The sequence below is a fragment of the Oncorhynchus nerka genome, linkage group LG12 (genome assembly GCF_034236695.1).
Source record: "Oncorhynchus nerka isolate Pitt River linkage group LG12, Oner_Uvic_2.0, whole genome shotgun sequence".
Lineage (NCBI taxonomy): Eukaryota > Metazoa > Chordata > Actinopteri > Salmoniformes > Salmonidae > Oncorhynchus > Oncorhynchus nerka.
In genome coordinates, this window is record NC_088407.1 from 68,440,401 (window position 1) to 68,463,236 (window position 22,836).

At 43.4% G+C, this 22,836-nt stretch overlaps 1 protein-coding gene across 1 annotated transcript in view; it reads left to right on the forward strand.

The window, feature by feature from the left end:
* Positions 1-22,836, forward strand: part of LOC115138647 (protein Daple) — a 107,974-nt gene that overhangs the window by 12,262 nt on the left and 72,876 nt on the right. The window contains 1 exon segment of the mRNA XM_029675733.2: positions 5,250-5,358. Coding sequence (XP_029531593.2) covers positions 5,250-5,358 — 109 coding nt within the window.

Below are 22,836 nucleotides of genomic sequence, written 5' to 3' on the forward strand. Positions count from 1 at the left end.
TGAGAGAGACATACAGCGAGGCATACAGTAAACACAGGTGTTGAATTGGGAAAGCTAGCTAAAACAGTGGGTGAGACAACAGCTAATCAGCTAGCATAACAACAGCAGGTGAGATGGCATTGACTAGGCAACTCGGCCGACAGATAAAACAAACAAGCAGAATGGAGTACCGTGATTAATGGACAGTCCAGCGTGCATCAGCTATGTAGCCAAGTGATCAGAGTCCAGGGGGCAGCGGTGGATGGGGCAGGGGGCTGGGCTGGCGAGTGTTATCCAGGTTAAGAAAACTAACAATGACTAAATAGCTTGTAGCTAGCTAGCTGGTTAGCTTCCGGAGGTTCTTGAGTGTGTTCTAAAAATAAAGATAATAGCGATTCCGTATCACATTGGGTGAGGCAGGTTTCCGGAAGGTATAAACAAATAAAAAAAATCGGGAAGAGAGAGAGTACATATGGGCCACTGCGTTTTTGGGACGCGGCGATGCAGACTGTTAGCAGGCCTGTGCTAACAAGCTAACAGATTAGCAGGCCGGGGTAAACAAGGTAGTAGTTAGCGGACCTGGGCTAAACAAGCTAGCAGTTAGCATGCCGAACTAGCAAGCAAGGAGATAGCGAGGGCTAGAGAGTTAGCTTAATTCAAGTGATGGTTTCTGACATGGGCTACCACTTCTCTCTCCTCTCTATTTGAATTACTATTTTCTTTCCCTCATTCTCTTCTCTCTTCTTTCCCTCATTCTCTTCTCATGCCTAGTGTCTGTCCCTTTGTGTTGTTCCCAGCTGTACTAACCGGAGAGGCCCCCTCAATTGTCTCAAAAAATCCTTATTTAACCTGTCTGCTCCCCTTCATCTACACTAATTTGGTGGCTAGGGGGATTTACAAGTGACATCAATAAGGGATCATAGACTGACCAGGTGAAAGCTGTCATGGAAAGAGCAGCGGGGACAAAGTTTTTAATGCTCCGTGTATAGCCTAGTTCCTCTCTGGTCTCTGGCGAACGCACACAGGTGTCGGAGCTGTTTACATTAAACCTATTCCACAGATGAGTGGAGAGCTGGAATCCTCAAGGCCAGCATTTCCAGCAGCAAAACTCACTCCACACACACACTGCCCCTCTGCCTATTCTCATTACCCACCAGACCTCATCAGACTCCATAATCAGCCACAGGGCTATTGCTATAGCCTGCCCTACTGCATGGCAACATGCAAGCTTATGGATTTCCTATGTGTACACAGATCTATGTGTGTCGATGTTCTCAGTTTTCGATGTACATGAGCGTGTATACTGTATGTGGTTAAAGATCCCTCTGACTCTTCCAGATATATTCTATTCGTCATGGGAATGTTTCTCCACTACTCAAGCATGCTTTGGGCCTGTGTTCTAGTATTGCTGATATAGGATCTGCTTTACCTTCTAGATAATGCATAAGATTAGATTGACAGGGGAGCACTGAACCTAGATCAGCCCTCCTACTGTGAGGGGCGTTTTGGATACAGACCTTGTGCTGCTTTCCCAGCCGCCCAGTGGGAACTGGAAATGGGCATGGGTCATGTCAAAGAAGGCTGTAAAGGTACAACTAAAGGCAAGCGGTGCACAAGTTGACCTGAATAAAAAAACTGTTCCTTGTTGTTAAACTAGAGCCCTTTCAGAGACATACTGTTCAATTTGGTTTAAATAATGCAAAAATAAAGTGTTGGAGAAGAAAGTAAAAGTGCAACATGTTCCATGTAAAATATGTGCCATTTATGAAAGCTAACGTTTCAGTTCCTTGCTCAGAACATGAGAACATATGAAAGCTGGTGGTTCCTTTTAACATGAGTCTTCAATATTCCAAGGTAAGAAGTTTTAGGTTGTAGTTATTATAGGAATTATAGGACTATTTCTCTCTCTACCATTTGTATTTCATATACCTTTCACTATTGGATGTTCTTATAGGCACTTTAGTATTGCCAGTGTAACAGTATAGCTTCCGTCCCTCTCCTCGCTCCTACCTGGGCTCGAACCAGGAACACATCGACAACAGCCACCCTCCAAGCAGTGTTACCCATGCAGAACAAGGGGAACAACTACTCCAACTCTCAGAGCGAGTGACGCTTGAAATGCTATTAGCGCGTACCCCGTTAACTAGCTAGCCATTTCACATCGTTACCAGCCTAATCTCGGCAGTTGATAGGCTTGAAGTCATAAACAGCAGAGCTGCTGGCAAAACGCACAAAAGTGCTGTTTGAATGAATGTTTATGAGCCTGCTGGTGCCTACCATCGCTGTCAGACTGCTCTATGAAATCATAGACTTAATTATAACATAACACACAGAAATACGAGCCTTAGGTCATATTATATACTGATATTATTTCAGTGGAATACGGAACCGTTACGTATTTTATCTAACTGGTGGCATCCATCAGTCTAAATATTCCTGTTACATTGCACAACCTTCAATGTTATGTCATAATTACATAAAATTCTGGCAAATTAGTTCGCAATGAGCCAGGCGGTCCAAACTGTTGCATATACACCCTGACTCTGCGTGCAATGAACGCAAGAGAAGTTAATATTGCCTGCTAACTTGGATTTCTTTTAGCTAAATATGCAGGTTTTAAAATATATGCTTCTGTGTATTGTTTTTAAGAAAGGCATTGATGTTTATGGTTAGGTACACGTTGGAGCAACAACAGTCCTTTTTACGCGAATGCGCACTGCATCGATTATATATTATATTATAGGGCGGCAGGGTAGCCTAGTGGTTAGAGCGCTGGACTAGTAACCGGAAGGTTGCAAGTTGAAATCCCCCAGCTGACAAGGTACAAATCTGTCGTTCTGCCCCTGAACAGGCAGTTAACCCACTGTTCCTAGGCAGTCATTGAAAATAAGAATTTGTTTTTAACTGACTTGCCTAGTTGGATAAAGGTTTTAAATAAAAAATATTAAAAAAATTGCAACACAGGACACGCTAGATAACTAGTAATATCATCACCCATGTGTAGTTATAATTTGTGATTATGATTAAGTTTAATGCTAGTGTTGTGACTTTGGCTATGCTGGATTAAGTGATATGACATGCTATTCTATAAAATAATTATCACCTGATTGAGCTAATCATGTAAATGTAATTAACTAGAGTCGGGCACCACAAAATAATATTTATAGAGCTGTTATCTTCCGAATAAACTCTTAAAGACCTAGTAATATTTTACATCAATAGCAGTCCATATCAATCGTCCTCTTACTTCAGTGTCATTTGAAAGTTGTAAAATCTTAGTTGGGTCTGCACGAACCCTGGCTAACAATTTGAATCAGTAATACAAAATTGGGTTGAATTATTTATTTACTAAATACCTAACTAATCACACAGAATTACACATATACATAATTAAATCGTAACTTGATTACAAATGACGTCATAAAGGAAAACGTCCCTGGCGGGCGAAACAGATATGACAGCTTGTTACACAAAAGAAAAGGGGCTGGGTTGAGTGAAGGAACAAAGGCGAAGCTGTCCTATCATAAATACAGTATCTTATGCATTCTAAATTACCGCCCATTTGGAAAAGGAAAATGCAATAAATATTTACTCTGAGCTGCGCTTCGGTAGGTTGGTGGTAGATGGAAGGCCGTGTTGCCCAACCAAGTCCTTTGAAGAATGTCTCTGGTGGTCAATTGGATACGTTATAGTAACGTCGTTGTGTGGTAGACGGAATACTCTGTCTGTTCCTTCCTAACCTGCGTTTGCAGCTGCGGTTGCTAACTCAACAGCTAGGAGGTATCACTTCTGTAATGAATAAGAGTTCAAGGTTCATACCATACGCAACCAAAGCTCACGCTGAGGTTGGCTTCGTTCTGTAGTTATTATCTGAACCATTCTGACATGGGACCGTCGTCCTACATCCCCTGAACAGGAAGTTACGTGTGTCTTCAAGGCTTTATATAGGAAGGGAGAAAAGGGGTGTGTTTCATAGTTTACAACCTCTGTCTCTTCACGTGTGCGGGTCACTGAGTGAGTAGCCCTAACTTATGAATACCCACATCTCACATTTTAGAAGCTAAAATCACATTTCATCCCATCACAAATAATTTCATATTCAAACATTTAAATTGAACAATTCCATGTGAATCTGATAACTCTGATGTGTAGACTTTCCACTGTAGAGTTTGTCATCTTATCATTGATGAGAATGTCTCAGATGACAACCGAACTGACATCATATTCATTAAGTACCACCGCATATGTTCACTTGTTCGGATTACCAGAATATAGTTCATTTCCCCCCACCTACTCATGTTCCCAGAATCTCTATGTTAACCAAGGGTTTTGCAAATGTAACCTCAGTAGGGTAGAGAGGAAAAAGGGGGGAATAGGTATTTATGACTAAAACTACCCCCCCAGGCCAACGTCATGACACTAGCTAACAACTTACCTTGGCTTCTTACTGCATTCGTGTAACAGGCGGGCTCCTCGTGCGGCAGGTGGTTAGAGAGTTGGACTAGTTAACCGTAAGGTTGCAAGATTGAATCCCTGAGCTGACAAGGTAAAAATCTGTCGTTCTGCCCCTGAACAAGGCAGTTAACCCACCGTTCGTAGGCCATCATTGAAAATAAGAACGTGTTCTTAACTGACTTGCTTAGTTAAATAAAGATTAAATGAAGGTGTCAATTTCTTTTTAAAAATCGGTGAAATCGGCATCCAAAATTAACGATTTCCGATTATGAAACCTTGAAATCGGCCCTAATTAATCGGCCATTAAGATTTAATCGGTCGACCTCTGACCTCTACTCACTATACCCTCTGGAGAGCCTTACGGTTGTGGGCAAAGCAGTTGCTGTACCAGACGGTGATACAGCCCGACAGGATGCTCTCGATTGTGCAGCTGTAAAAGTTAGAGTGCTTTTGGAGACAAGCCGAATTTCCTCACCCTCCTGAGTTTGAAGAGGTGCTGCTGCGCCTTCTTCACCACGCTGTCTGTGTGGGTGGACCAATTCAGTTTGTCCTTGATGTCTACGCCAAGGAACTTAAAACTTACTACCCTCTCCACTATTGTCTCGTCGATGTGGATAGGGGGGTGCTCCCTCTGCTGTTTCCTGAAGTCCGCGATCATCTCGTTTTGTTGACGTTGGGTGTGAGGTCATTTTCCTGACACCACACTCCGAGGGCCAAAATAATACTCAGTGAAGGAAAATCCTGTAGTTTGTTTTTTGTTTTTGTGTTTAAAAAAGTTGTTATGAGGTTGTCATGTAATTTCTTGTCTCATCCAGAGACCCCAGCCCCACCAACCAGAGAGTGAATAAGAATGTGAACAATGATGTGAACCTACGAATCCAGAACCTCAACATTGTAATCAGGCACGTCAAGAACTACTACCAGGTGAGCCCAGTTCTCTCTCTCCACTTCCCTCCCACTCACATCACGCACCTTTCCTTTTTTCCTGATCACTTTGAATGGTGCTCACCATATCAAACTGAAAGTATAGCTGCTTACTCACTCACTTACACCTTGTCCACGGGTAGAGTCAGGAGGTGTGTGTGGTCTTGGTGATCAGACAGCGGTGTGTGTGTGCGTCCTGATCATGGGGATTAGGCCTGGCTACTGAGGTGTGGTAGTTATCCCTGGAGGAATCGCTTTCTCTCCTTATTGTTTTGTCTGCTGTCCTTCCAGTGATATCTCGATTCTCAAACAACTACTAAAATCAATGTGTTTTCATGACTGAAGATGTTGAAATGTTTGCAATATTTGTGGCGGGTAGGTCCGTCATTAATGAAAATTAGCCTACATCAGAAATCTTTGCATAACTGAAAACAATGGTAGTCTGTTTTACTCATGACCTGTAATTAAAGTCATCTTGAAAAAGTGAACGTGTGAGGAAAGGCCTTCTCTCTCCATCTTCAGATGGAGAAGACAAGTAGTTTCATTATGAATCATGATTGCTAGTCTTCCTGAGGAAAGGCTTACACTTTCTGTCCACTGTAATTAAGTGGGTGAAATCCACACACACACGCACACACGCACGGTGAGGCAGAGAAGAGGGACCCATTTGGTTCTTGGTTGACCTCTTTCAACAGCATTCCTCCTTTTGTCTCCTCGGTTTCCCAACTACACTGAACAAAAATATTAGTTCATTTAAGGAAACCAGTCAATTTAAATAAATTCATTAGGCCATAATCTATAGATTTCACATGACTGGGAATACAGATATGCATCTGTTGGTCACAGATACCTTAAAAAAAAGTAGGACGTGGACCAGAAAAGTAGTCCTAATCTGGTATGAACACTATTTTCCTCAAGCAGCGCGACACATCTCCTTCGCATAGAGTAGATCAAGCTGTTGATTGTGGTCTGTGGAATGTTTGTCCAGACCTTCAATGGCTGAGCCAAGCTGATGGATATTGGCCGGAACTGGAACATACTGTCATACACGTCGCTCCAGAGCATCCCACACATGATGTGGATTTCCAGGGCTGACGTGGTTGTGACATACTGCTAATAATATTGATAGAGAAAGTAAGATTAAGTTCTCTGGCAACAGCTTTGATGGACATTCCTCCAGTCAGCATGCCAATTTCATGCTCCCTCACTTGACACATCTGTGGCATTGTGTTGTGACAAAACTGTACATTTTAGTGGCCTTTTATTGTCCCCAGCACAAGTTGCACCTGTGTAAGGATCATGCCATTTTAATCAGCTTTTGATATGCCACACCTATCAGGTGGATGGAATATCTTGGCAAAGGAGACATACTCACTAACAGGGATGTAAACAAAGTTGTGCACATAGGTTGTTGTGCATATGGAACATTTTGGGGATCTTTTATTTCAGCTCATTGAAACATGGGCCCCCCCCCTGCCCGTTTCAATACTGGTGCATGATTATGGTCCATTCTAAATCAAAACAAATGTTACATTATTTAGTATAGAGTACCAGTCAAGTTTGGACTCACCTACTCATTCCATTAAAAAAAATAAAAAATTATTCGTTTGACTATTTTCTACATTGTAGAATAATAGTGAAGACATCAAAACTATGAAATAACACACATGGAATCATGTAGTAACCAAAAAAAGTTAAATCAAACTATTTTATATTTGAGTTTCTTTAAGGTAGCCACCCTTTGCCTTGATGACAGCTTTGCACAATCTTGGTATAAGTCACTCCAGTCCTGTACTGGCTCACGCCGTCCCTGATACACAAACGCCTAATCTCCCCTCATTCAGGTGGGTGAGGACAAGGTTCTTGTTTTAACACTCATCACAGCCTCGTCTGTGAGTGTGCTCGTGATGCATCTCTCCATAAGTTTCAGATGACTGATCTTAAATTGGTCCCAGTGGTGTCCTGTCCTCTACTTTGCCTGATCTGCTTTCACACAAACTCCGTTAACTCCCTTTTGTTGATACATTTCCACTGAGGATTTACCCCAGTGTTTTACCCTAAAGTCTCAGACTTTTCTAGGTGGTTCGGCACTCATGTTTCACTGCACCATGACTTTGGTGGACCTGCTCTGACTTGGAGCCAAGGCAATATAAGTAAATGCCAGCTGTACAAAAGTGATGTTACCTGTTTTTGTGTTTACGCAGTTAGATAATGCAGAGTAGAGGACAGGACACAGCTCCAAGTGAACAGAAACAACCTAATTGAACTTTTAACCTCAGGTTCCCATCATACGTCACACAGATGTGATTGTGCTTTGCCATGATTCTATATTGACCCTGACATTGATTTATCTATGGCGATCAGCATACTACATAGAAAATTACCATGGAATGATCATGCAGCTCTCTGGTTGCAGGCCGCTCTTCTTCCATCCCCCCCGTTTATCACCTTAGGGTGCCTGTGTTAGTTCAGTGAGGTCTGGACAATGATCTGACCACAAGCGCATGCCCAGAAGGCCTGGGTAGATAAGAAATGGTCACTGCAGAATGGCCTTTTGTATGTGTGCCACCGTCTGAGAGAAACTGTTAGTGGCTGTAACAGGCAGGGTTACGGTTGCTAAGTAAAGGAATATAATGGTTGAGTCCCATATGGCACCCTATTCCCCTATAGTGCACTACTTTTGACCAGAGCCCTATGTAGGGAACAGTGTGCTATTTGGGATGCAGGTAAGATCACTCCTCAGTTGTGAAGGATGTTGGTAGGAGGGCAGTATAATGACTAATCTCTCAACAACCTATCACTTCTCTATTGAGGTTGTTTGTTAACCAGAAATCCAAGGCACCAATCTTGTGTGTGTGCAGGTATGTGTGCATGTGTATTAGTCACATAGGACATTTATTTGATAATGAGCCTAGTTTGAGTTCAACCGAAAACGGTTTCACAGCTTTACCAAACACAGCTTCCGTCTGACATGCTTATAGAAAGCATGGCCTAGAAGGCAGTGTTACATTCCCTCACACCAACCCCTAACTATACACTACAAGTGGTGGTGACCTGGCAACTTGACCAAAAAGTAGTATCTTTCCCTTTCATCTAGAATCCTATGCTGTTATAAATGCTTTAAGCTATGCACCGTAAGGATTGATAATACGCTTAAAACACCAGTTTACAAGTTAAAAGGCCAGCCGTGTGTGTGTGTGTGTGTGTGTGTAGAATGAATGTGACCGTATTTGTGCGTGTGGCAAGGGGTGGGGTCCTCCTTGTGGCATCCCATCCAGGATTAACAATAACTGCCAAATCTAATACAGCATAGGTTTAGACCTAAATCCAGGCTAACGTCTGTCTCACATTTCCTTGCCTAAGCCACCCAGACTGGGCTGTTGGTGCCTCAATTCCATCCAGAAATGGGAGACAGGCATGTGAAGATATTATGATTACTTGCTCTCATCCCATTGAGCCCTATATACAGTACACACTGTAGGTCAGACAGCAGGCAGGGCCCCTATTCACTCACAGGGATCATCTGTGTCTGTCACCCTGACTCACCCCTTCTATTCTCTCCCCAAATTAGATTAGCTCTCAAATTACACTCTGTGCTGCACCATAAAGTGTCCTACCAGAACGCAGACAATGGGAACACGGCGGGGGGGGGCAGCATTTTTTGGTTCCCTCATACTCACCCCAGCTATTGTCTGGAGAGTCAGGCAGTGCCCCCTCACTGTAACATGACTCCATAATTTGACGTATCAAATCAAACTTTGTCACATGCGCAACAAGTGTAGAGCTTACCGTTAAATTCTTACAAGCCCTTAACCAACAGCTCAGTTCAAGAAGAATTAAAATATTTACCTAATAAAATAAATACATGATAAAAAGTAACGAGGCTATATACAGGGGGTACCGAGTCAGTGTGCGGGGTATTTGATTAGTATCCCCATTAGCTGTTGCAAAAGCAGCAGCTACTCTTCCTGGGGTCCACACAAAACATAATACAGAACATCAATAGATAAGAGCCGCTCAAAGACAGAAATAGATTTTTTTAAATTTAAGGCACATGTCTACATCAATACATACACAAACTATCTAGGTCAAGCAGGGGAGAGGCGTTGTGCTGCGAGGTGTTGCTTTGTCTGTTTTTTGAAACCAGGTTTGCTGTTAATTTGAGAAATTAGATAGACGGATATTCCATGCAATAAGGGCTCTATATAATACTGTACACTTTCTTGAATTTGGTCTGGATTTGGGGACTGAAAACATGGTTGGATAAGCCTTTGTAAGTTGACTATGCAAAAATGTGGGATCTAACAGTTTCTTATAAAAAGTAGTGATGCAGTCAGTCTCATCAACTCTTAGCAGAGAGAGACTGGCATGCATAGTATTTATATCAGCCCTCTGATTACAATTAAGGAAAAAATGTGCCACTCTGTTCTGGGCCAGCTGCAGCTTAATTAAGTCTTTTCTTGCAGTACTGGACCACAAGACTGGACAATATCAAGATTAGACAAAACTAGAGCCTGCAGAACTTGCTTTTTGCAGTGTGGGTGTCAAAAAAAGCAGAGCATCTCTTCATTACGGCCAGACCTCTCCCCATCTTTATAACCATTGAATCTATATATGTTTGACCATCGAAAGTAACGCTAAGTAATTTAGTCTCCTGAACTTGTTCAACAGCCACACCATTCATTACCAAATTCAGCTGAGGTCTAGAACTTAAGGAATGATTTGTACCAAATAAACTCAGCAAAAAAAGAAACCAACCTTTTTCAGGACCCTGTCTTTCAAAGATATTTTGTAAAAATTAAATTAACTTCACAGATCTTCATTGTAAAGGGTTTATACATGGTTTCCCATTCTTGTTCAAATGAACCATAAACAATTAATGAACATGCACCTGTGGAATGGTCGTTAAGACACTAACAGCTTACAGGCAATTAAGGTCACAGTTATGAAAACTTAGGACACTAAAGAGGTCTTTCTACTGACTGAAAAACACCAAAAGAAAGATGCCCAGGGTCCCTGCTAATCTGTGTGAATGTGCATGAGGACTGCAGATGTGGCCAGGGCAATAAATTGCTCTGTCCGTACTGTGAGACGCCCAAGACAGCGCTATGGGGAGACAGAAAGGACAGCTGATCGTCCTCGCAGTGGCAGACCATGTGTAACACCACCTGCACAGGATCGGTACATCCGGACATCACACCTGTGGTACAGATACAGGATGGCAACAACAACTGCCCGAGTAACACCAGGAATACACAATACTTCCATCAGTGCTCAGACTGTCTGCAAAAGGCTGAGAGAGGCTGGACTGAGGGCTTGTAGGCCTGTTGTAAGGCAGGTCCTCACCAGACATCACCGGCAACAACATCGCCTATGGGCACAAACCGACCTTTGCTGGCTCTTCACTGACGAGTCGCTGTTTGTCTCACAAGTGGTGATGGACAGATTTGCATTTATCGTCGAGGGAATGAGCGTTACACCGAGGCCTGTACTCTGGAGCGGGATCGATTTGGAGGTGGAGGGTCCGTCATGGTCTGGGGCGGTGTGCCACAGCATTATCGGACTGAGCTTGTCATTGCAGGCAATCTCAACGCTGTGCGTTACAGGGAAGACATCCTCCTGCCTCATGTGGTACCCTTCCTGCAGGCTCATCCTAACATGACCCTCCAGCATGACAATGCCACCAGCCATACTGCTCGTTCTGTGCGTGATTTCCTGCAAGACAGGAATGTCAATTTTGCCATGGCCACCGAAGAGCCCGGATCTCAATCCCATTGAGCACGTCTGGGACCTGTTAGATCGGAGGGTGAGGGCTAGGGCCATTCCCCCCAGAAATGTCAGGGAACTTGCAGGTGCCTTGGTGGAAGAGTGGGGTAACATCTCGCAGCAAGAGCTGGCAAATCTGGTGCAGTCACTGAGGAGATGTACTGCAGTACTTAATGCAGCTGGTGGCCACACCATATACTTATTGACTTTTGATTTTGACCCCCCCCCCATACAAATACTTACACATGTTGAGTTTTCTGAAAATAAACGCAGTAGACAGTGATGACATTTTTTGCTGAGTTTATATATCCCCTGTGCTGTGTGTAGGTTGGTGTATATGTTATGCTCATATCAACATGCAAATGGACCTACATATGGCACTGGCATTCATCTTATGAAAACAGCCTAGCCAGCAAATGCATTAGGCAGATGGTTTTTGTCTTGTCTGGCTGTAGCTTGGTGCAGTATGGAGTGTGCTGCTCTGCATTGCAGCTGGGTTTGGGGCAGAGGGAGGGGCATCCCTGAGCTGGCCTCCTGGCTCTACACTAATCAAATCAAATCAAATCAAATTTTATTTGTCACATACACATGGTTAGCAGATGTTAATGCGAGTGTAGCGAAATGCTTGTGCTTCTAGTTCCGACAATGCAGTGATAACCAACAAGTAATCTAACTAACAATTCCAAAACTACTGTCTTATACACAGTGTAAGGGGATAAGGAATATGTACATAAGGATATATGAATGAGTGATGGTACAGAGCAGCATACAGTAGATGGTATCGAGTACAGTATATACATATGAGATGAGTATGTAGACAAAGTAAACAAAGTGGCATAGTTAAAGTGGCTAGTGACATAAGAATGCAGTCGATGATGTAGAGTACAGTATATACATATGCATATGAGATGAATAATGTAGGGTAAGTAACATTATATAAGGTAGCATTGTTTAAAGTGGCTAGTGATATATTTACATCATTTCCCATCAATTCCCATTATTAAAGTGGCTGGAGTTGGGTCAATGACAGTGTGTTGGCAGCAGCCACTCAATGTTAGTGGTGGCTGTTTAACAGTCTGATGGCCTTGAGATAGAAGCTGTTTTTCAGTCTCTCGGTCCCAGCTTTGATGCACCTGTACTGACCTCGCCTTCTGGATGATAGCGGGGTGAACAGGCAGTGGTTCGGGTGGTTGATGTCCTTGATGATCTTTATGGCCTTCCTGTAACATCGGGTGGTGTAGGTGTCCTGGAGGGCAGGTAGTTTGCCCCCGGTGATGCGTTGTGCAGACCTCACTACCCTCTGGAGAGCCTTACGGTTGAGGGCGGAGCAGTTGCCGTACCAGGCGGTGATACAGCCCGCCAGGATGCTCTCGATTGTGCATCTGTAGAAGTTTGTGAGTGCTTTTGGTGACAAGCCGAATTTCTTCAGCCTCCTGAGGTTGAAGAGGCGCTGCTGCGCCTTCTTCACGACGCTGTCAGTGTGAGTGGACCAATTCAGTTTGTCTGTGATGTGTATGCCGAGGAACTTAAAACTTGCTACCCTCTCCACTACTGATCCATCGATGTGGATAGGGGGTGTTCCCTCTGCTGTTTCCTGAAGTCCACAATCATCTCCTTAGTTTTGTTGACGTTGAGTGTGAGGTTATTTTCCTGACACCACACTCCGAGGGCCCTCACCTCCTCCCTGTAGGCCGTCTCGTCGTTGTTGGTAATCAAGCCTACCACTGTTGTGTCGTCCGCAAACTTGATGATTGAGTTGAGGCGTGCATGGCCACGCAGTCGTGGGTGAACAGGGAGTACAGGAGAGGGCTCAGAACGCACCCTTGTGGGGCCCCCGTGTTGAGGATCAGCGGGGAGGAGATGTTGTTGCCTACCCTCACCACCTGGGGGCGGCCCGTCAGGAAGTCCAGAACCCAGTTGCACAGGGCGGGGTCGAGACCCAGGGTCTCGAGCTTGATGACGAGCTTGGAGGGTACTATGGTGTTGAATGCCGAGCTGTAGTCGATGAACAGCATTCTCACATAGGTATTCCTCTTGTCCAGGTGGGTTAGGGCAGTGTGCAGTGTGGTTGAGATTGCATCGTCTGTGGACCTATTTGGGCGGTAAGCAAATTGGAGTGGGTCTAGGGTGTCAGGTAGGGTGGAGGTGATATGGTCCTTGACTAGTCTCTCAAAGCACTTCATGATGACGGAAGTGAGTGCTACGGGCGGTAGTCGTTTAGCTCAGTTACCTTAGCTTTCTTGGGAACAGGAACAATGGTGGCCCTCTTGAAGCATGTGGGAACAGCAGACTGGTATAGGGATTGATTGAATATGTCCGTAAACACACCGGCCAGCTGGTCTGCGCATGCTCTGAGGGCGCGGCTGGGGATGCCGTCTGGGCCTGCAGCCTTGCGAGGGTTAACACGTTTAAATGTCTTACTCACCTCGGCTGCAGTGAAGGAGAGACCGCATGTTTTCGTTGCAGGCCGTGTCAGTGGCAATGTATTGTCCTCAAAGCGGGCAAAAAGTTATTTAGTCTGCCTGGGAGCAAGACATCCTGGTCCGTGACTGGGCTGGGTTTCTTCTTGTAGTCCGTGATTGACTGTAGACCCTGCCACATGCCTCTTGTGTCTGAGCCATTGAATTGAGATTCCACTTTGTCTCTGTACTGACGCTTAGCTTGTTTAATAGCCTTGCGGAGGGAATAGCTGCATTGTTTATATTCGGACATATTACCAGACACCTTGCCCTGATTAAAAGCAGTGGTTCGCGCTTTCAGTTTCACGCGAATGCTGCCATCAATCCACGGTTTCTGGTTTGGGAATGTTTTTATCGTTGCTATGGGAACGACATCTTCGACGCACGTTCTAATGAACTCGCACACCGAATCAGCGTATTCGTCAATATTTCCATCTGACGCAATACGAAACATGTCCCAGTCCACGTGATGGAAGCAGTCTTGGAGTGTGGAGTCAGCTTGGTCTGACCAGCGTTGGACAGACCTCAGCGTGGGAGCCTCTTGTTTTAGTTTCTGCCTGTAGGCAGGGATCAGCAAAATGGAGTCGTGGTCAGCTTTTCCGAAAGGGGGCGGGGCAGGGCCTTATATGCGTCGCGGAAGTTAGAGTAACAATGATCCAAGGTTTTACCACCCCTGGTTGCGCAATCGATATGCTGGTAAAATTTAGGGAGTCTTGTTTTCAGATTAGCTTTGTTAAAATCCCCAGCTACAATGAATGCAGCCTCCGGATAAATGGTTTCCAGTTTGCAAAGAGTTAAATAAAGTTCGTTCAGAGCCATCGATGTGTCTGCTTGGGGGATATATACGGCTGTGATTATAATCGAGGAGAATTCTCTTGGAAGATAATGCGGTCTACATTTGATTGTGAGGAATTCTAAATCAGGTGAACAGAAGGATTTGAGTTCCTGTATGTTTCCTTCATCACACCATGTCTCGTTAGTCATGAGGCATACGCCCGCCACTCTTCTTACCAGAAAGATGTTTGTTTCTGTCGGGCGCGATGCGTGGAGAAACCCGTTGGCTGCACCGCGCCGGATAGCGTCTTCCCAGTAAGCCATGTTTCTGTGAAGCAGAGAACGTTGCAGTCTCTGATGTCCCTCTGGAATGCTACTCTTGCTCGGATTTCGTCAACCTTGTTGTCAAGAGACTGGACATTGGCAAGAAGAATGCTGGGGAGTGGTGCGCGATGTGCCCTTTTTCGGAGTCTGACCAGAACACCGCCTCGTTTCCCTCTTTTTCGGGGTCGTTTCCTTGGGTCGCTGCATGCGATCCATTCCGTTGTCCTGTTTGTAAGGCAGAACACCGGATCCGCGTCGCGGAAAACATATTCTTGGTCGTACTGATGGTGAGTTGGCGCTGATCTTATATTCAGTAGTTCTTCTCGACTGTATGTAATGAAACCTAAGATGACCTGGGGTACTAATGTAAGAAATAACACGTAAAAAAAACAAAAAACTGCATAGTTTCCTAGGAACGCGAAGCGAGGCGGCCATCTCAGTCGGCGCCGGAAGTACACTACCTTCCTCTCTCCCTTTTTGCAGGTGCCCAACTGGCTTGCTTTCCCGGTTCCGAGCGGTGTTCAGTTTCTCAACCTGCTCACTGTTAGCAAAACATCTGTAAAGCTCTAGAGACCAGGACAAGAGCCACTGGATTTTCTTCTACCTAACACACCCCTCTTCCCCTCTTCTTGCTCGCTTACCTCCTGAAGCCTGAATGTCTCCTCACCCCAAGTACAGGAAACCGCCCTCCTGAGACTGCTGCCATGGGAAACACAAAAACAAGGCCTTGGAGTTAGATTTTTTTTTACATTCCTGTGCCATAGATTACGAGTCCTAGTGTTTAATTGACCGTTCTGACGTTTATCTGCGAGAGGGAGAGTGCCTGACCGGTGTGGGATAAATCAGGGTCACACAGGGTGTTTCTTGGTAGTCTTAAACAAATCTTAAACAAAATGTTTTTTTTAGCTAACTTAGTTTAAGAGCACAACCTCTTAATGACACCACATTCATGCCAACAGGAGTAACTAATTTAGCCTTCCATTGTGTAGACACGAACACTCAAAACCCTACAGTATTTAAATTGTAGTAAATTTGACTAAATTGCACCAAGTATAATTATACTTGTAAATATTTACATTTTTTTGTATTATTATCCAAAATGTGACCAGAGGACAATATTCAGGAAGTATTTCAAAACCCACACAAATTAGACTTGGTGACAATGATACTTACGTCTTTAACCTGTCTAGGACTGGCTAGGGGAACCCCCCCGGAACAGCCAGTGAAAGTGCAGGGCGACAAATTCAAAACAACAAAAACGTCATAATTAAAATTCCTCAAGCATACAAGTATTTTACACCATTTTAAAGATAACATTCTTGTTAATCCAGCCACATTGTCTGATTTCAAAAAGGATTTACAGTGAAAGCACCACAAACAATTGTTAGGTCACCCCCAAGCCACAGAAAACAGTCATTTTTTCCAGCCAAAGAGAGGAGTCACAAAAAGCAGAAAGAGAAAATTGATCACTAACCTTTGATCTTCATCAGATGACACTCATAGGACTTCGTGTTACACAATACATGTATGTTTGATAAAGTTCCTATTTATATAAAAATTATCTGAGTTTACATTGGCGCATTACGTTCAGTAGTTCTAAAACATGTGGTGATATTGCAGAGAGCCACATCAATTTACAGAAATACTCATAATAAACATTGATAAAGATATGACTATTATACATGGAACTTTAGATAAACTTCTCCTTAATGCAACCGCTGTGTCAGATTTTTTAAAAACTTTACGGAGAAAGCAAACCATGCAATAATCTTGAGTACAGCCTTTAGACAACAAAGCAGCCAAAAAGATACCCGCCATATTGGTTAGTCAACATTACTCAGAAATAGCATTTTAAATATTCACTTACCTTTGATCTTCATCAGAATGCACTCCCAGGAATCCCAGTTCCACCATAAATGTTTGATTTGTTGGATAATATCCATCAGTTATGTCCAAATATCTTCTTTTGTTAGAGCGTTTGGTAAACAAATCCAAAAGCGCGTTCAGGTCACGCTGAACGTCGGACGAAAAGTTCAAAAAGTTACATTACAGCCCGTAGAAACATGCCAAACTAAGTATGGAATCAATCTTTAGGATGTTTTTAACATAAAACTTCATTAATGTTCCAACCGGACAATTCCTTGGTCTGTACAAATTAAGTGAAATGTAGGTAGCTACCTTTCACGTGAGCGCGCCATACCGAGGCTGTGGCACTCTGCCAGACCACTCACTCAAAGAGCCTTTATGAGCCCCTCCTTTAGAGTAGAATCCTCAAAACAGGTTCTAAATACTGTTGACATCAAGTGGAAGCCTTGGGAAGTGAATATTCAATGGGGGCTGAGTTGAAAAACTACAAACCTTAGATTTCCCACTTCCTGGTTGGATTTTTTTTCTCAGGTTTTTGCCTGAGTTCTGTTATACAGACATCATTCAAACAGTGTTAGAAACTTCAGAGTGTTCTCTATCCAAATGTACTAATTATATGCATATTCTAGCTTTTACGGCTGAGTAGCAGGCAGCTTAATTTGGGCACGTTTTTCATCCAAGCTACCCAATACTGCCCCCTACCCCAAAGAAGTTAACATAAAAATGCTAATTATTCAGAGACTTAAAAAAAAAAAAAATACAGATGAGGCCTGACAAAATGTTGAAATAGAAGCCTACTTTTGACAACAATTCAGTGAATATAACAAGTATTAGAGACCGGGAGAAGATACAAAATTGTTCAGCGACAAAAGATTTGTAGGACATTCATATTTCACACTGTCACTTTAGTGTTTGCATTCAGCCTACAACATGTCATGGAACTTCTGGAAGCTCGGCCCCATCCTGCAAAGTGGCACAGCACACGCAGATTACCCAAAGCAGGTTTCTACACATCTCCCACTCTTTGCCCTGAATCCACTCAGGATGCACACCACACACCCTCTTGTGCCCTTCAAACTTCACCTGCTTTCCTATGAGTTACAACTCCGTCTCACACCCTGGTGTCACTCTTGGTTCTCCTCTTCCTGCCAATGTAGTCATATGACAAAGTGAATTGTCACAAACCGGCTTGAAAAACGGAATAACAAAAAATATTTAATAACTGAAGTGACCTATAAACAATGGTGAATGTAGTGTGAGTGTTTGCACACACAGATTTGATAATGAGGGGTGTTGAAAGGTGCTCAAGCGGGGGGTTAAAAAAATGCCACAACCAAAATCAGTGTGTCTGCATGGAGAGAGTCGCCTCAATGAATGGGGAAGAGGTGTATTTATCCCAGGACACACCTGGGCCCAGGTGTGTCCCATTTCGCTGATGACCCTCCCTGCTCCGCCCACCGACATCTTAATAAGGAAAACAAGAGCAAAGAGAGAGAATATGGCAGACAGAGTGGGAGGGTCGTCACAGAATGCACAAGCTGCATTCTGTGCGGTAACTGGTTGGTTTTAAAGACAGTTTTGTCTCTGTGTGAAACTGATGAACGAGGTTCTTGGGTCGTGTGGGAGAATCTCGATTGCATCCTCCTTGCTTCCTCTCTCCTCGCCTCCTCCTCAGAACCCATTGGAGAAGGTGGTCAGGGAAGAGACCTCTGGCTTTCTCATCCAATGGGTTTTAAGGAGAGGATGTGAGAAGTATGTATTTGAGATTTTTTTCCATTGTTTCCAAGACACTAATCCAAGTCATTTATGGTGACCTCTGTAATGATGCTCCATCATCAGTCTGGGAGACACGGAGAACCCTCTCTAGATAGTTATGAGGCTCATGTCTGATCCGACATGTATAAAGAACCCCAGGTCTGACATGCTGACTACACGGGCCATGATCGTGCGTACCCCATTGCTCGCATATGGATTTTGTCTATCCACACTACATCGATCATGACACACAGGTTAAAATATCGAAAGCAACTATATTAATTTAGGGGCAGGTGGAAACACAGACACTCATATAAATGTAACTAACTAGCTAGTTTGTCCTGGGTAGTTATTTTACCTACCATGCATGTGGTCCTATTTTTAGCTGGTTCTTTGTCAAATTGTTACATTAAAATATTCATGTGACACTGTTACATACAATGATATTCCATGACATTTCAAATGATTAATTGAGTAATGTTGGCCAATCAAAGCGGCTCAATGTGTATCAAGTGGAGTGAGAGTTCACTAATGCAATGCAAGATGGAATAAAATGACGGATTTAAAAGTTTAAAAGGAAGAGTTGGCTACAACTAAATGGGGTTGGGGAGAAAGCACAGCATGTGGCCTCAGCCTAGCTAGCTTCTCTAGGCTACTCCAGTCAACACTGTTATGACTGTGGCTGAGTTCCTCCTCCATCTGATCACACAGATGAGAGCTGCAGCAATAGAGTACCAGCCTCTCCCTCGCGCAGCTGTGATCAGGTTTAAAAACGTCTGTTTTTAAAAAGCCACATGTATTTTGAATATCTGGATATCCTACAAAAATGTATGATACTATTTGAATAGTGAAATGATTTCAAACTCCCTTCCCTAGTTATTTGTAGAATTTTGACCCGGAGTCATACAAAATCGTGTGTTTTCTCTACTCAGATGATTAATCCGCAAATAAAAAGGGAAACCTAGTTAATTAAACTGTCTTTTAAGAAATACAGTGCCTTGCGAAAGTATTCAGCCCCCTTGAACTTTGCGACCTTTTGCCACATTTCAGGCTTCAAACATAAAGATATAAAACTGTATTTTTTTGTGAAGAATCAACAACAAGTGGGACACAATCATGAAGTGGAACGACATTTATTGGATATTTCAAACTTTTTTTAACAAATCAAAAACGGAAAAATTGGCCGTGCAAAATGATTCAGTATTAAGTTAATACTTTGTAGCGCCACCTTTTGCTGCGATTACAGCTGTAAGTCGCTTGGGGTATGTCTCTATCAGTTTTGCACATCGAGAGACTGAAATTTTTTCCCATTCCTCCTTGCAAAACAGCTCGAGCTCAGTGATGTTGGATGGAGAGCATTTGTGAACAGCAGTTTTCAGTTCTTTCCACAGATTCTCGATTGGATTCAGGTCTGGACTTTGACTTGGCTATTCTAACACCTGGATATGTTTATTTTTGAACCATTCCATTGTAGATTTTGCTTTATGTTTTGGATCATTGTCTTGTTGGAAGACAAATCTCCGTCCTAGTCTCAGGTCTTTTGCAGACTCCATCAGGTTTTCTTCCAGAATGGTCCTGTATTTGGCTCCATCCATCTTCCCATCAATTTTAACCATATTCCCTGTCCCTGCTGAAGAAAAGCAGGCCCAAACCATGATGGTGCCACCACCATGTTTGACAGTGGGGATGGTGTGTTCAGGGTGATGAGCTGTGTTGCTTTTACGCCAAATATAACGTTTTGCATTGTTGCCAAAAAGTTCAATTTTGGTTTCATCTGACCAGAGCACCTTCTTCCACATGTTTGGTGTGTCTCCCAGGTGGCTTGTGGCAAACTTTAAACGACACTTTTTATGGATATCTTTAAGAAATGGCTTTCTTCTTGCCACTCTTCCATAAAGGCCAGATTTGTGCAATATACGACTGATTGTTGTCCTATGGACAGAGTGTCCCACCTCAGCTGTAGATCTCTGCAGTTCATCCAGAGTGATCATGGGCCTCTTGGCTGCATCTCTGATCTGTCTTCTCCTTGTATGAGCTGAAAGTTTAGAGGGACGGCCAGGTCTTGGTAGATTTGCAGTGGTCTGATACTCCTTCCATTTCAATATTATCGCTTGCACAGTGCTCCTTGGGATGTTTAAAGCTTGGGAAATCTTTTTGTATCCAAATCCGGCTTTAAACTTCTTCACAACAGTATCTCGGACCTGCCTGGTGTGTTCCTTGTTCTTCATGATGCTCTCTGCGCTTTTAACGGACCTCTGAGACTATCACAATGCAGGTGCATTTATACGGAGACTTGATTACACACAGGTGGATTGTATTTATCATCATTAGTCATTTAGGTCAACATTGGATCATTCAGAGATCCTCACTGAACTTCTGGAGAGAGTTTGCTGCACTGAAAGTAAAGGGGCTGAATAATTTTGCACGCCCAATTTTTCAGTTTTTGATTTGTTAAAAAAGTTTGAAATATCCAATAAATGTCGTTCCACTTCATGATTGTGTCCCACTTGTTGTTGATTCTTCACAAAAAAATACAAAATACATACATACATTATATCTTTATGTTTGAAGCCTGAAATGTGGCAAAAGGTCGCAAAGTTCAAGGGGGCCGAATACTTTCGCAAGGCACTGTAGCTCCTTGTTTATCTTTCAAACATCCACGTGGATTTGTATTTTCCATATCCAATGAGGCTTGAACTTGAAGCGCGTGGAGTCTCAAATAGAACCAAATTCTGTTTTAGGTCTTGGCTATGCAGACGCTACTTCACACACATGAGCGAAATTTTACTTATGTGTGCTTTTATTTTGCAATGCTCGCGCACGAAACATGGCTGGTGAGGTTTGCATGTGAGACACGTGAAGAACACCCTCTAGTCTAGATTCAGCCAGTCCACATCCTGACTGAGTGAGTTATTGTCCAAGTTATTTCAGGCCACAGGCAGCCAGTGTGTTTTTGATTGTATGGCTGGGTGGGCGGTCTGGTGTGGTATCTCAGTGATCTCACTCTTTGTCTTTGCTCCAGATTGCTAAGTGGGCGACGTCTGTCTGCGTGGCTCCACAGTTTAATTGCCATATGGGACGGTTCTGCCATGTCTGTTATTTAACTGTCTTGGAGAGGCATCTGTTTTACTTTAGCACAACATTTGCTGCCAACCTGTCCTCTGTGACATTGGTTCCAAACATTAGACTGACGTTAGGGAAATTGGAAGAAGGCTTAGCACATTAGTACGGTCTTCCACACATCCTGTGGAAATGTGACTGCTTCCTGTGTTCATAGATCTTCAAATGGGTCTTCTGCCACAAGGCAATAGAAGCAGTGATATAGGCATGAATATTAGCAGCCTGGCTGCCACAAGGCTGTACGAACATGGGTGTGTGGGAGAGCCCTGCTTGTACCCTCAGAGGGGCTTGGTCATCATGCCACCCTATCCCTGTCAGCTCTAGTCTCACCCTCATCCCATACTCATCCCATCTCATACTCATCATTGATGCCCTCAATCTCACACAAATTAGCAATGAACCTACCAAGTACAATTCCAAATCCGTAAACACGGTGTCGTGACGTTGCCCTCTTTGGGTACAGCAAGCCCCATCCCCCTCTCCCTGCCTCCCCCTTCCTCCTTCAACTAGGCTGCTGTGGTCAGAGAGAGGCCGTAAATTCCTGAGGAGAAGACCTGCCTCATGGCCACACAGTATAAGAGACAGAGTGAATTTTCATAGAGAACAAAGGAATTTCTTCCACCTCACATAACTTGAGGTCCGAACAAATTTCATGTTCCGGAGAAAGTATAAAAGATTGGTGAAGAATCCAGCTACGAACTGGACCGTTTGTTACAACTTGGGGAAGCTCATGGGAGACGGTGTGGCCACATTACCATAACGCTGTTTATATAATAGCCTCAGATATGAGGTTTACATCTAATTGTTGTATAAGATGAATGAGTGAGTATGATACTGTTTACACAATTTTACAATGCGATTTTGGACTGTTTAATGAAATAAACTCCAATTCCCTTTTGAGTTTAACTAAATCAGAGGACCGCCCCTGAGCCCAGTTAGGTCAGGCATCCTGGGACAGCCCCTTTTCTGCAATTCTGAATAAAACCCAACTTTGAGAAATTATCACCAGCCCATGTTTCTCTCAATCACGGGAGTACAAAGGTTGTAGACCATTGCTGAATCTTTTAACCATACCACGTGGTTAAACTCTTAGACTATCGATACCGACCGAATAAGAACAAGTCTTTTGATATTAATTACTAGTCTGCTGCTAGGAATTCTATATCATTGAACGCGAAGAACGACAACCGCCGAAACATCCATTCTATAACAAATGAATGAATGTCACTCTGAACTATCCCCTCTAACCAAGACAGAGGGAGAGAGCGAGGACGAAACTCTCCAACAGAAACAAACTTTTCAACAGCGATCAAGACGACACACTGAGCATAAATATATATATATTGATTGCAATTGTTCCCGAATGAGTGAGAGTTCATGTGCAAAGGATTAGCATTTAAATTGTTATAATTAT